Source organism: Ascaphus truei, chromosome 11, assembly GCF_040206685.1.
Source record: "Ascaphus truei isolate aAscTru1 chromosome 11, aAscTru1.hap1, whole genome shotgun sequence".
Taxonomy (NCBI): Eukaryota; Metazoa; Chordata; class Amphibia; order Anura; family Ascaphidae; genus Ascaphus; species Ascaphus truei.
The window spans coordinates 44,920,311-44,935,933 of NC_134493.1; the positions used below are offsets into that span (position 1 = coordinate 44,920,311).

General features: G+C 46.6%; 1 protein-coding gene across 1 annotated transcript in view; it reads left to right on the plus strand.

The window, feature by feature from the left end:
• The window catches only part of DNAH3 (dynein axonemal heavy chain 3), a 180,034-nt gene that overhangs the window by 98,895 nt on the left and 65,516 nt on the right, over positions 1 to 15,623 (plus strand). Inside the window, exons 28-32 of the mRNA XM_075565993.1 lie at positions 2,459 to 2,657; positions 3,206 to 3,314; positions 3,956 to 4,069; positions 6,854 to 7,030; positions 9,836 to 9,927. Of these exons, the coding sequence (XP_075422108.1) occupies positions 2,459 to 2,657; positions 3,206 to 3,314; positions 3,956 to 4,069; positions 6,854 to 7,030; positions 9,836 to 9,927 (691 nt within the window). The remainder of the gene's footprint in view (positions 1 to 2,458; positions 2,658 to 3,205; positions 3,315 to 3,955; positions 4,070 to 6,853; positions 7,031 to 9,835; positions 9,928 to 15,623) is intronic.

The following is a 15,623-nucleotide window of genomic DNA, read 5'->3' on the forward strand; positions in this document are numbered from 1 at the left end:
GGGGAAGAGGTACGAACCCTGAAAGACAACCTGGACGATGTTGAGAATAGGGAGAGGAGGCAGAATCTCCACATACTGGATGTCCCAGGGGAGATCATGGTGAAGAAGCTCCAATCCTATCTGCAAAGACTTTTCATCTTCATAGACTAGTCGATACAGGAAAACACACTAGCCAGTCCATTTAGGGACCAGTTGTTAAGCAACAATGTGATGTTTTTTCATGTACATCAAACCCCTTTAGTCCCTATCCCCTCCCAAGTTATACCACTTTTTGTGCCACCAATTTGCTTAGGCTAAAAGGCTTACCTGGACTTGCGACAAGCATCCCCTGCACTGGTTCTCCCACTATATGATATAAATGTTAGGAATTGAGATACACCCGCAATTAAATTCCATAAATGTTAAAGGCCTAACTTCTAACAAAAAAACGGAAGCTGGCTTATAGAGTGCTCTATGCAAATATGCAAGGCGACATACTATTTTTTACAAGAGACCCACTTTGATTCCCAAAGCAACATAAACAGTTTTAGAGGCTTATACCCAACAGCTTTCTACTGCTGCCAGGGTTACCCTCAGTGTAGAATATACGCCCTATAATGCATTCCTACTTATCATCTGACCGGCCCCTTAAGATGTCATAATAGAGACCAGGGGCGTCAACAGCTTTACCGGGACCCAGAATTAGAGTTTCCACCTGGGCCCCCTGTCAGCGGCCCTGCAAGTTCCCCTTCTCTCTCTCTCTAACATCACCCCCCTCTCCCTCCCTCCTCTATTTCCCTCCCCCCTCTATTTATTTCACCCTTCACTCTCTCTCTCTCACACCCCCTCACTCTCTCACTGTCCCTCCCTCTATTTCTTTCCCACTTCTCACTCTCACCCCCCCCCTCTTTCACATCCCCCTCTCCCCTCTCTCTTTCTCTCTCTCTCCCGACACTCACTGCCCCCTCTCTCTCCCTACCTCTCTCTCTCCTTTCTCTGTCCCTCCCCCTCTCTTTCACTCCCCACTTTCACTTCCACCCCCCTCTCACTCACCACCCCTCTCTTACTCAATCACTCCCCCCATGTATCTCTCTCTCTCTCTTTATTCCCTCCTGCTCTTTAAAAATTTTACCTGGGGTGGGGGGAGGTCTACTGTCCCATGGCAGAGTGGGACTGGGGCCCTGCAGCCAGATGGGGACATTTGGCCCGGCTTCTGGGTGGCTGCAGGGGGGGGGGGGGGGATAGAGAGGGTCCCGCAGCTGAGAAGAGCTCTGGCTCCACAGCGCACAGAGGCCTCGGTGGCCAGACACGGAAGTTCGACCTGACTTTCGAGTGGTCCAAACTTCCAGCATCAGCTGGCCCGGGCACCCCTCCTTCACGGGATCCCCCCTTCACCCCCCGGGTTCCCCTCCTCGGCACCCCTGACAGAGATAATAGAACTGAAGCAGCTAAAGTGGTAAAATAAAGTAGGGTTAATGGGCTTGACTGTGAGAAAGCCTAAACCAATAAGGGGAGAAACATCTGCAACGCATTTTTAGAAATGGTTAATGCTAAATACAAATACGGAGCATATATGTGAGATTCTTTCTAGATGTGGTCCTGTCACATTTTGATCATTGCTACTTCTATGCACAACTCTATGCACAACAACAGCTGAGCACCTTTGGATAGCGTGCTAACAGAAATCTGTTGCCTTGTCAATACCAGTTTGCTTCTGGCTAAACAAAACCCAGCATGCCATTTTAATACTTGCCTTGGGCAAATTTTGCTTATGGGTGAAAGTTTAAATACATTAATGTCAAATCAACAATTCCATGTTTCTTGCTTGATCAAGTGTTGTTTGTTTCATGCAGTCTTAATAGGGAGAAGCCAAGGCCACCTGTCTGTTTGTGAACAAAATAATTTATCTTTTGATTAACTCAGGAGCGCTTCTTCGCAATGCGTTGTAGCATGGAGTTAGGTTTGTTGAAGAACTTCCGCAATCAACAACTTTTATTATTGTACTTGGAATAAAAAATGGAGTGATATGAGCGATTTTCAGCCTACCAGGCCTATTACTTGGTGAAACAGCACACTTACGGACTGACGCTTGGTGATAACAACACTGCCTTATAAGTTGAAGATCCCGGTTTGAACCCCATTGTCAGCTCTCCCAGTGACATTGGGCAAATCATCTCTCTGTACTTGTGGCACCAAAATTAGATGGCCAGCTCTTTGGGGCAGGGACTAGCGCTGCATACACAACTAGTGCCATATAAGAAAATATATTGGTATAGTAACACCTACCACCATTTTCATTTTAAAGGTGCGATCCCACTTTGTAATATATATTGGAGTTGTTTTACAATTTGTCTATTCATTTCGGGGGGATTTGTGGTTATTCGTTGTGTGAATTGGTTTACTCTAAACCTCTGTATCATAAATCAAATGGCGCCAATTGATGATGGATAAAGTGATGTTGGATTCTCGTTTAACACAGCACGTGATGTTGTTGCAAAACTAGCCCAGGACAAAGTCTCCAATCTGAATGATTTCCAGTGGATCTCTCAGCTGAGATATTACTGGGAAGACCAGGATGTCAGGGTGAGAATGATAACCACAGAAGTCAAGTACGGCTATGAGTACCTCGGAAACTCTCCCCGTCTAGTTATAACACCGTTGACGGATCGGTGCTACAGGTATTGTGCTTTTATTTGACAATGGAATCGTAATATTTAAACAATGGCGCTTGGCCATTTGGTGGGACACTCACTCCCAGTAAAAGCACATTTCTTCAGAAATACTGTCACTGTATCACACCCCAATTATGGCGTTAAGTGCTGTTGACCTGAACGGCAGTTAACGTGGGATCTGATTATGATACCACTTATCAGACCTTCATGACAGATTGGCCTAGTTGACTATAAGCTGCTGGCCTGATGCTTCTGCTTTGTCCATCTTCTGTACCTGGTTGTCATGTAAACTTGGAGCAGATTGCCTACTCGGGTTTGACTTCCACAACTAGTATGCCCTCCTATGTTGCCTCCAATTTAACCATTTACTCTGTATATGCCTTTAAGGGGTCTCGCTGCCTTATATGTGAATTTTTGATATGTATTTAATAAGGTGGCCAAGAGTTGATTAATGAATGAACTCGTTGAATTATATAGTTAACTTCTTTGGCTTTCTTAAGGTTCTGTCATTATGGGAGTCCTAGTTCTTTAATAGATTTGTGGCTTTTACCTAGAACCCTAATGGGAGCTCTGAAGCTAAATCTCGGTGGAGCTCCAGAAGGACCTGCAGGAACTGGTAAAACAGAAACAACAAAGGATCTGGCAAAAGCTTTGGCCAAACAGGTAAATGACACATGTCCGTACTGCTTTTCATCTCTTATCTCATTCAATGCATTGTTATTTAAACTACATTATGGGTGATCTTAGATAGTATAGATAGGTAGTATTGTTCATATAATAGAACAAAAGACAAAAAGGCTTAGTGCTACACCCAACTTGACAAATTATATTGTTCAATACTTATCTGTTTATCTTCTCATAAGGATGGCTCATTTAGTTCAATTCTTTAGTCACGGTACGGCCCCTTCTGTAGGTCCTAACACTGCTGCACCTGCAAAACGCTCCCATAACCTCTCTAATGGACGCAAAGAGTTTCAGTGTCTTCATGTCTCCACTCACACTGTGCCATGCTTTCCTTCAGATTGTAAACTCATCTGAAAGCAGATCCCCTTACTTATAATGTCTGCATGTGACAATCTGCTGTCATGTAATTAATTATGCTACTACAGCAAACGTTGATATTTGATCTTCCGCTGGACTTCACAGTAGATATTGGGCGCCTTGTCAGTAAGTGTTGCTAACTGTAATTGTATTATGATGACAGTTTCACCACGCTAAGATAGAGTTTACCTATGGGGGTTGCAGCTACAAGTCCCAATGAAAGTGTTACAATGTAACATAGAACGGTCTCTTCTCTTGTACAGTGCGTTGTCTTTAATTGCTCTGATGGGCTTGACTATAAAGCCATGGGCAAGTTTTTCAAAGGTCTTGCGCAGTCCGGAGCTTGGGCTTGTTTTGATGAATTCAACAGAATCGAGGTAATTTCCCCCTCGCCCCCCCTTTCTTGTCTATCAACCACTGCAGTAAACAATGATGTCTATAAATATCTTTGTATAATGTCAGAAAGCATACCGTCATTTCGGCCTTCAGTGTTCATTACATTGAGTGGTGCAGCAAACATGGGGCATGTTCGGGGGAGCGTTATTTGCAAAGCTGCAGGAGCTGCAGTATTGTGAGAATCGTCGGTAATACGTTTAACAATGCATTCCCTTCCATTCACTTAAACAGACACAAGTGCATTGCCAGCGGTGCGTTTCCCTGCTTCTCACATATTAACAACAAACAAGGAGATAAAGAACCCCTATATTGGGAGCACTCAGCGGCTGAGTGCTCCCAATATAGGGGTTCTTTATCTCCTTGTTTGTTGTTGCATCCTTCCCCTGGTCGCAGCACCTTTGTCACGGGCAGTAGCGAGGGTTCCCTCCATCCATTTCCCCTTACCCTTCCCTTACCCTGGTTGTTTCTCACATTAAATAGGAATCTTATTCAATAAACTCAGAAAAAGCAGCTTCAAAACTAAATTCAGAGCTTTTCCCCCCCGACAAAATATTTATTCTTATAGCAGCATTCCAAGCAAACATTTTATTTTAAATTGATGTGAAGCAGGGGGTCTTCGGTAGCGGAACCGCGTTGATTTCAGGGCCCTCTGCTTCCCGAGATACTTACCTCCGTTGGCACTTCCGCTAGTTCCTGGTTCTTAAATCTCTCGCAGGAGACGTTGCGGCTTCCTATTGGCCATAGTGAGATTTAAACTTCCATAGTATTTACCCACCAGGGGAAGGTACTGGGACTATCTCCGAAGTTAAGTGTCTCGGGACGCAGGGGATCCCCAGAGCTTAAATGAACGTGGTTCAGCTGCTGGCGACCCCCCCCTGCTGCCCACCAAGAAAGAAAAAACCTAGGTGTAGCCATACCTTTAATATCACACAAATGATTTAGATTTTTGGCAGAACAAAACCCGGCAATTAGCATACCCAAATACAGCAGCGATTCAAAGGAGTGATCCAAACTAGCAATAAACCAGTGATAAAAAGTAGCATGTTTAATGTCTTTTTTTGTCGGATTTTCGGCCGGGTTCCTTTGCTCCGTGGATTTTCTGCGAACCAATCTCAAAAACAGCGATTCGTCTTTTTAGAATTTTTTTTGTACCACCGAAAATCCGATCCGCGGTTTCTGCAAACCGCAGGTGGCTTTTAAGAATCCAATCCGCGTATTGGGTTGGTAAAATCCACCGGCGGATTGTGTCCAGTGGCGGTTTTGGATGAGTCCGCTTGGATGGATAGTGGAACAGTCCGCCGACGGTTTTTACACCGCGGCACGGATTTTGAACGAGCGCTACATTTTGAGAATATCGCATTTCAGCCAAAGAGACATTCACAAAAAAAATGTTCAGAGCTGCTCCTGCTACCTCTTCCCCCTTTATTGAATAGGTTATAGAGGACTTTGCCTCTAATTTAAATAACTTCATATATGGCAATCTTGCTGCCTCTTAAACAAACTGTCTTAGTACTTTATATGTAATATTGTTGACGTTCTTTTATTTATTTTCCACAAGTGAGATCTGTTATATTATATATTATTTTATTTTTATTATTATATTATAATATTATATTATTTATATATATATTAAATCTATTTGTTGACAGACATTTGAAACAAATTCCACCCCAAATTTTGATAACAGGGAAAAAAACCACTCCATAGATATAGCAATCTCAGCGAGCAATCTTTTTCTTATTTATTTTTACATAGGATTTAAATAGGGGGTCTTCAGCTCTGGGGACCCCCTGCTTCCAGATATACTTAGGGGGTGCTTGTATCTCTCTGCTTTTTAAGGCCCCATGTCACATGAGCCAATAGGAAGCTGCACTAGATGATGTCACGGCTTCCTATTGGTCCGCAGGGTGCGGGAGCTTTGAACAGTGGCCATTACTGCTGGCCGAGCAGAGTTACTACCTGCACCCCCTATGGGAGGTCTGTATCTCCAGAAGCAGGGGGTCCCCGGAGCTGAAATGAATGGAGTTCCGCTCTGGAGACCCCCTGCTTCAATCCTATGTTAAAAATGTAAACATCTGCAAAGAAAATAAGGCGCTTGGCGCTTTTAAATTTAAGTTCACTGCTTGTTTTCTCTGACACAAAGTAACAGTTTATCTTTGCATTCGAGTACAGTAATGTCCAATATATAACATTAGTACCTGTGGCAGGGAGGGGAACACATTTAACTATATGACATTTTGTGCTTTAATTACAGCACCGTGAGCATTTAAGTATGAGGTTTGCAATAAAGAATGAACACAACTAGAGTGTGCTTCCTTTGATCTGCAAGGAATAGTACTGCAATTAAAGTGTAGTTCGTGTAATTATATTGGTGACATTGAAGAATTATCTATGTACTATAAGAAAGAGTAGCTAATATATATTCCTTGTCTGTGTAATGAGAAAGAAAAAGAAAGCATTGCATTACCATTCAAATCAGCTTCTTCTCTATCCAGTCTGCTGCAGCTGCAGGGGATACCTATTTTGCATGGATATTAGCACGGAAAGGGTTAAATTGTTCTACATTGTGCAGGTTCGGTAACGACGAGGGAGTACACATGCCTGCTGTATTGTGTATTAAATATTTTATAGCACTTCAACTCTCCAGAATAAAATGCAATGTAAATGTTAATACAGTTTCTGTCTAGCTTTATGTCTTGTTACTGTTTACTGCAGCAGCTGTAGCCAGATGGTTGACGTGACGTAAAGTACTTTCTTGTGTCCAGGTTGAAGTGTTATCCGTAGTGGCCCAGCAGATTCTGAGCATACAACAAGCAATCATCCGAAAACTTAAAACATTCATCTTTGAAGGCACGGAGCTAACCCTCAATCCAACCTGTTCTGTGTTCATTACCATGAATCCGGGATATGCCGGACGCGCCGAGCTCCCAGACAATCTAAAGGTACTTGGGTATTAAATGAGCATGGGAAAATCTATATCAAGCAAGTAGTAAGTACTGTACATTGATAGAGCCACATACTGTACAACCTGTGTCTCCATCAGGCTCCAGATAAGTCTGAGGGGGTCGATGTATCAACGTAAAAAAAAATGCGTTTTGATGGACTGCTCTGTTTTTTGGCATATGTGAGAACAGTTCCTTACATCTGATGCAGAATTTTAGACCTACAGCACTTTATATATGGAGGATTTGAGGGGGCAAATAAAAGGGGAAAAGAATGGCAGACAGAGACGCAGAGTATGATGCATCTCATATGTGCGTCATGTTAACTCCCTTCAACTCCTACTGACTCTCCCCAAGGTGCAAGCTGGGGCAGAGACGCAGAATGTGATACATCTCATAATCTGTTCACCATGTAACTCCTCCCCAACTCCTCCTACTGACTCTCCCCAAGGTGCAAGCTGGGGCAGAGACGCAGAATGTGATACATCTCATAATCTGTGCCCCATGTAACTGCCCCCAACTCCTCCTACTAACTCTCCCCAAGGTGCAAACTGGGGCAGAGACGCAGAATGTGATACATCTCATTATAATCTATGCACCATGTAACTCCCCCCCAAAATCCTCCTACTAACTCTCCCCAAGGTGCAAACTGGGGAAGGCAGATGCAAAGTCAGAGCAAAATGCTTTGACACAAGGAACAGGATGAAAATACCCTGGTTCTGTACCAAAGTTGCCTTGATACGGTACATAGATGACAAGGTCTCTATTGTATTGTATTGTATTGTATTGTATGTCTTTATTTATATAGCGCCATTAATGTACATAGCGCTTCACAGCAGTAATACATGTGGTAATCCAATAAATAACAGATAATATAAATAACAGATCATGGGAATAAGTGCTTTAGACATTAAGGAAGAGGAGTCCCTGCTCCGAGGAGCTTACAGTCTAATTGGTAGGTAGGGAGAACGTACAGAGACAGTAGGAGGGAGTTCTGGTAAGTGCATCTGCAGGGGGCCAAGCTTTATGTGCCATGTGTTCAGAATAGCCACAGTGCTATTCATATGCTTCTTTAAGCAAGTGTGTCTTAAGGTGGGTCTTAAAGGTGGATAGAGAGGGTGCTGAGGGGAAGGGCATTCCAGAGGTGAGGGGCAGTCAATGAAAAAGGTTTAAGGTGAATGCCAAGAGTATGGAGAATGTGAAGGAGTAGAGGGTGGTCCACGGTGTCAAATGCTGCAGAGAGGTCGAGTAATATGAGCAGAGTGTAATGACCTCTGTCTTTGGCAGCATGGAGGTCGTCAGTTATTTTAGTGAGGGCTGTTTCCGTGGAGTGAGCATTACGGAAGCCAGATTGTAGAGGGTCTAGGAGAGAATAGGTGTTGAGAAAATGGAGCAAGCGAGCGAATACAAGACGTTCAAGGAGTTTAGAGGCAAAAGGCAGGAGGGAGACAGGCCGATAGTTAGAAAGACAGGTAGGGTCAAGCTTGCTGTTTTTGAGTAATGGTATGACTGTTGCATGTTTGAAGGAGGATGGAAAGGTTCCAGAGCAGAGGGAGGAGTATATAAAGCCCATGTTTCGCTTCCCTTTTTAATATTAGCGCCAGCTTCAGCCAGTTTGGGCGAATACATCGATCATCCCGATTTTAAAACCTGGATGGACATTGGTGGATGATAAGCCACAGCCTTCAAGAGATTTTTTTAAGAGAAACAAAGAAGCATCTTTAAGCCAAATATATGTTTGTAGTAGTCAGACGTCACCTAGAATGATAGATTATCCTGGACAAGTGCTCCCCAACAATCTGGCCTGTCTTTAATCGATTTAATGCATTACAGCATGTTTCAGCAAATATTTAAGCAGAAAATATCAGAAATCACTATCGTTTCCAGGGGTGAAATATGTCATATCTGAAGTTTTGACGATTTTGTAATGTGTGGACTTTGCCTTGGTTCTTCCCATGAGGCAAAGACTGCAGGAGCTGTGTATGCTTGTCTACACATTTAATCCCTTCTACTCTTGGCACAGGGAACAGCAAATTAAGTGTCAGTCTACATCAGTGGTTCCTGAACTTTCTTACATCGTGAACCTGCTAGAAAATATTTGTTCAGCGAACCCCTAATTACCTACTCACAAAATATTGCTTACAAAACTATTTGGCTGATCGCAGGCAGTATAGTGTCCAGAGTTCCTGGATGGACAGCAGACTTGGTAATGTACCAAACTACACCTCAGTGTGTGCACGCAGCGGGGGCGGTGTAGCTGTCAATCACTGTAGCAGCTTCCTACGGCACATCCCACAATGCCTTGCAGCATTTGACGGAAGGCACTGTGGGGCGTGACTTTGGAAGCTCTCGCGGTAATTGACGTGTACCCCCACGCTGAGCTACAGTTTGGGATGCATGTCGTCCCTCCACGGGCTCAGGAACCCACTGTACCTCCTGGGAAATGCTGTTAAAAAAATTGGGGGGGGGAAGTACTTGGAATATCGTCACCTATTATTCATATTCCCTACACTGGTATTCGCTTATATCTGTAGCTGTGAGACAGAGAGTGCTGGTACTATCTTTTGGTTTATCGTCACCTATCGCTGCTCTACATAATTAACAAGTGAAGTTTCCAGGGACTTCCCTGGAATATCAAAGTGGCCATTATTACCAGTCTCTTCGGGATGCTACACATACTACTCTTGGTCGGGTAATTGATATTTATTTGTATTATCCTAAATGATGAAACGTCGTGCCGTATTTTCTCGGCAACTCTATCTTCATCCAAGAGAGGTCATAAAACATTGTTTTGCCCTTTTCCAGGCTTTATTCCGAACAGTTGCCATGATGGTCCCAGACTATGCCCTGATTGGGGAAATATCTCTTTATTCAATGGGATTTCTTGACTCTAGAAGGTAAGACATTAGCATTGTTCCACACCCCCCGCAATGCTTTGTCATTCCATTGATGAAGATCTTAACATATATGTAAAAATCAACCCACTATTCAAACGATGTCAACACGTAACAATTTCACATCTGTTGATGGATGTATCAATTTATAGGATGAATGAGTAGACTACAAGATATGCACACTGTAAAATAATGCTAAACCTCTTTGCGCACAGTCTGCTAAGACATCCTTTAAATCCATTGATATTGAATGTCCATTCTTTACATTCCAACATGAAATGAGGGAGATGAGTGATGAAAAAAGTCACATTTACTTACATTTTCTGGCATTGTATACTCCGTTCACGGTTTCAAATATTGCATAATATCACATTTTTATTTAATCTCTCTAAAGGGCGAGCTTGTGTGAACATATATTCATGTTTGAAGAAGTCCATTAACTGGAGAAAATTGACATATTCTCCTATTTGGTTTTAAACTGTGATGTGAACGGAATCTTGCTAGTGCTGCAGGGCTCCTTGTAACACAGGCTTTCTACGTAAATGAGGCTTTTTAACTTTTAAACATTTCATGAAACACAAATTGAATAATACTGCAAATCCTTCCTATGGCACTTACGTGTATCTGGATTAATATTTTTTCTGAAGTTCTTGGGAATTTAAATATACGTTTATAGGTTTGGTCCCAACTAAAAAAAAAACATACGTGGCAGAGAACTTTAAATGTGTTGGATACTGACCACTTTTGCAGGAAATTAAGAAAAGTCTGCATAAAATAATGTACTGCAGACTTACAGAATGTCTGTTTAAGATGGATGGGAGGCCAACTCCAGTCCTCAAGGGCCACCAACAGGTCAGGTTTCCAGGATAACCCTGCTTCAGATCAGGTGGCTCAAATAGTCCCAGCTGCAGCACAGGTGGCTCAATCAGTGGCTCAGTTGACTGAGCCACTGATTGAGCCACCTGTGCTGAAGCCGAGAGATCCTGACAACCTGGCCTGTTGGTGGCCTTGAAGAGTGGAGTTTAGAAGATGATCTTTTGTGATGATAAATAATGCAGAGAAGCACTGGGATTGCTGTCTCTTCCTGTGCCTTTCCTCACTGCTGCTGCTGGAGGCTCACTGCAGTAATTAATGGGCATATTCATCTAATGATGTGTAAACAATCACTCACGTCAACTGCTGTGGCCCTCTCAAACCATCACATATCAAACCAACACTCCCATTGAAAGGAGTGAGAAGCTGCTAGCACACCGTTAACAATGCAGCAACTTCCATCCATTTGAATGTAGGATAATGCATTACTAAGAAGGCAATAAAGGCACAGAGCGCACCAAGGTTGAAGTAATATATAATATAAAACAAGTATAAATAGTAATTTGCATATTAAATATCCGTTATCCAGTGAGTTCTTTAAAAAGTGTTGTCCATGCTGCCCCCCGTTGGTGATTGCAAAGGAGAGCGCAGTGCTCGAGACACTCTACCCTGCGCGCTAGGATTGAGTAGTGTCTCCATGTGACTGCTACTTCCGGGTATGCGCAGTGAAGCGCAACCCGCATGTTTGGTGTCTAGTGCGTCTCCCCGGCTCACAGTGTCCCTCTCAACCCCCCCCCCGGCAAATTACCAAGGGGCTATTCTGCAACAAACGCTCACGATGCTCTACCCCAACGCGTTTCACAGACTAATCTGCTTTGTCAGGCGTAATTAGATGATAAAGGTTAGGTTACTCTCAATGTGTTTTGAAGCTGAATCTCCATGTCTGAAAACTTTTTGAGCTTCATTTATTTGAATTGCGCTCAGATATGCAGAAGCAGCTCAAAGTATATTAAATGAGGGCCTTAGATTACCCAGCCTAACACAATAACAGCAACACCGTTATTCTGTACACTTTCTATTCTTCTCCAGCTCACGGGAAACAGCTCCACTGTCAAGGGCTTTACTTATTAAATATTGGTAGCAAGAAGCGATTAATTTTAGGCTGCGCTTATAGTGCTGGCTACGACGACTGCGGCGTCACGCAGCGCCGTATCAAGTATATGCCGTTTGTCACGGGCTCCCATAGTGGGCACGGTGGTCAAAGGATTTTTACTTTTTTGGCGATCGCCAAGTGACGTCAGCGGCACGTGAGCGGTTCAGTCAAGGAGGGAGAACCGCTCACGGCCACTCCCCCCCCCCCCCCCCCCCTGTCGCCATCTCTTGTCTCCTGTACTATCAGCAGGAATCGCTATTACAACAGCGAAGGCTGACGTCACGTGGTCACGGCGCCGTCGCCTGCACTATAAGCGTAGGCTAAAGACTTGCAACTGAGTCCGCACACACGATCTTTTATGGCTACCATTGTTCAGTATGGATCCCCCTAAAGGTGGCAGCCTGACACTAGAAACACTACTGGGGATTTTGGGGTCCTGGCCTGGAGTCTACAAACCATTGATCTAACCTCTGTAATGTGCGAGACCCCTGGTGGCCAGTGCTCAGATTGCAAAAATCACTGCTACATAGTGACACTTATTGTAAAACAAAAATGGGCAAGTAATGGAGGAGATGTTTGCAAGCACTGTACACTATAATTTTATTATTTGTCAAATGTGGAAAATGACTCTGATAAATGAAACTAGGAATGTGTAACTGCTCCTATACATTCCTTAGGCTAAGGTCCCTCTGGAGGCTGCTTCACGTGCGCCTGGCGTTCTGGTGGCGTGCGCACAGCTGACAACCGCGATCTGTGGTCTGTTACCAGCGATCGGAGGCGCGGGGTGTGGCCTAAACATTGGGGGAGGGTTAGGTTCGCTTTAAGGGACTTGACAGGGTTCAGTCTCTGTGTATTATGACTGATGCTCATTGTAGTTGGGTCAGCAGCTGAGGGGGTGTTGACTCATCATAACCACGACCTTTATTATTCGCCTCCTCATGGGTTTTTTTTTCTGTAGCTAGTGGCTCCTCCCTGTGGGAAAGCCCATCACTTAGTATTACTTGCAAAAAACAGGAAGTACATTGAAATTATCACAAATGACCACACCGGAATATCTGATAGAATGCATGATACAGAAGAAGGACATGTAATTACCCCACCCCCTTATCCAAAAGGAATGTCAGAAAGTCTGTAAAACCACCCACAGAGGAGATCTTGGAGTCTTCAACTGTGTAGAGAGCGTAACTCAGACCTGTTTTTACAAGGGAACATCAGTGTAGGCATTTAATGTACAGAAAGAAGTTAAATAGTAATGTCTGCAATTATGCGGGAAGGGATTTGGCTCCAGCGATCTCCCCTCTTGATTGGCTCCCGGCGCACCATGTGACGCGTCGCCGCACGGGAACACAATCTTGTTGTATCCGCTGATGGCTGACGCGCCGCAGCGCGAAGAAGGACAACAAGCAAGGAGACACCGGGGCCTGCTAGAAAGAAGGTGAGGTACTGGTGAGAGGCGTGCACCGCCGTCAGCAGTGGGGACATAGCCTAAGACTGTTGCCCCGATGCACGCACGCCTGCGAGGCAGGTGGCGCGTGCAGCCGAATTCCCCGGTCTGCAGTGAGCCACAGGGGCCGGGGGGGAAAGGGGGAGTGACGGGGGCGCGGCCATGACGTCACCCGGCAGGTTCGCCCTAATTGGCTGAACCGCCGGGGGCCGTGGTCTAGCGCTCCATCATGACTCCTGGTCTCAATTTTCTTGAGAGCAGGAGTTTCTGTTAGCGAGGCGCCCCCCCTCGCAGCGGGCCTGGCCCCATTGTGGGGCGTCTCTTGTCCCTGCAGCGTCCGCCACAGCGGGCACTGCAGTAGCCAGCGGGGACCTGGCCTAACAGGGTATACCGCACTGCAAAATTTACACACACCACAATCTCCAGTGAGCTTACAATGTAATTGTTGGTGCCTGTGGCACAGAGAGCTAATATACAGTACCTTGTACCAGTTCATTAGAAGCTGTTACTAGTAACCTAGCCTTGTTCATCTCACTTCAGAGTTCAGTCACCTTCCACTCAGCACTATCTTATACTATATTAGTGAAAGCACTGCATGCCTGCCTGCCTGCTGGATGTCCGGTGTCCCTAGGGGAAATCTCATTGGTCCCTTGGGCCGCCCCCGCACACCTCTCATTGGCCTGAGGCGGAGTGACGGCCCAAAGGACACACAGGGACACAAACACACACACAGGGACACACACACACACACACACACACACACACACACACACACACACACACACACACAGAGTAGGGGGGGGGGTGTACATTAGCAGCATTGTATAACCCGGGGGGGGGGGCTCTCACATACCCGCCTCTTCCTCCCCGAAATCAGCCTCCACACCCGCGCGCACGTCCTCCTCTCCCCGTCTCCCGCGCTTTCAAACACCCCCCCCCCCCCCCCCGCGCCGCTACAGTGAGCGGAGGAGCGAGTGCCCGGGACACAGCGGGGGAGCGGCCACAACAAGCTGCCTCCCGCCTCAGTTCCACGTGGGAGCGGCCGGACGGGTGAGTGAGCGGCCTTCACCCACCCCTCACCCCCCTTCAAATCACCTACCCTCCACCCCCCCCCCCCCCGGCGCCGCTACAGTCAGCGGAGCGAGCGAGCGACCGGGACACAGCGGGGGAGCGGCCACAACAAGCTGCCTCCCGCCTCAGATACACGTGGGAGCGGCCGGACGGGTGAGGGAGCTGCCGGACGGGTGACTGAGCGGCCGGACGGGTGAGTGAGCGGCCTTCACCCACCCCTCACCCCCCTTCAAATCACCTCCCCTCCACCCCCCCCCCCCCCGGCGCCGCTACAGTCAGCGGAGCGAGCGAGCGACCGGGACACAGCGGGGGAGCGGCCACAACAAGCTGCCTCCCGCCTCAGATCCACGTGGGAGCGGCCGGACGGGTGAGGGAGCTGCCGGACGGGTGAGTGAGCGGCCGGACGGGTGAGGGAGCGGCCTTCACCTCCCCTCACCCCCCTTCACCTCCCCTCACCCCCCTTCACCTCCCCTCACCCCCCTTCACCTCCCCTCACCTCCCCTCACTCCACTTCCCTTCCCTTCCACCTCCCTCCACCCCCCCTTCACCTCCCCTCCACCCCCCCTTCACCTCCACCCCCCTTCACCTCCCCTTCACCCCCCCCACCTCCCCTTCACCCCCCCCCACCTCCCCTTCACCCCCCCCACCTCCCCTTCACCCCCCACCTCCCCTTCACCCCCCCCACCTCCCCTCCACCCCCCCTTCACCTCCCCTCCACCCCCCCTTCACCTCCCCTCCACCCCCCCCTTCACCTCCCCTCCACTCCTCCACCCCCCCCCCCTCCACCCCCCCCTTCACCTCCCCTCCACCCCCCCCTTCACCTCCCCTCCACCCCCACCCTTCACCTCCCCTCCACCCCCACCCTTCACCTCCCCTCCACCCCCACCCTTCACCTCCCCTCCACCCCCACCTTCACCCCCCCTTCACCTTCCCTTCACTCCCCCCTTACAACCTCCCACCACCTCCTCACCACCTCCACCCCCCTTCCCACCTCCCCCACCCCCCTTCCCAACTAATTAACCAATTAATAATTTTCAGACGAGAACATTTTATTTGGTGAAATGCGAGAATTACTATTGAACAACTCTCAATATTATATGTAGACACTAGAGAGGCAATCCAAGCAATATCATACATGTGTGTTTTGTAAAATAAATAAGTTCTGTAGTATTAGATACTACTTACTGCATTTAAATAAAATATTCAATTCTTAATGCC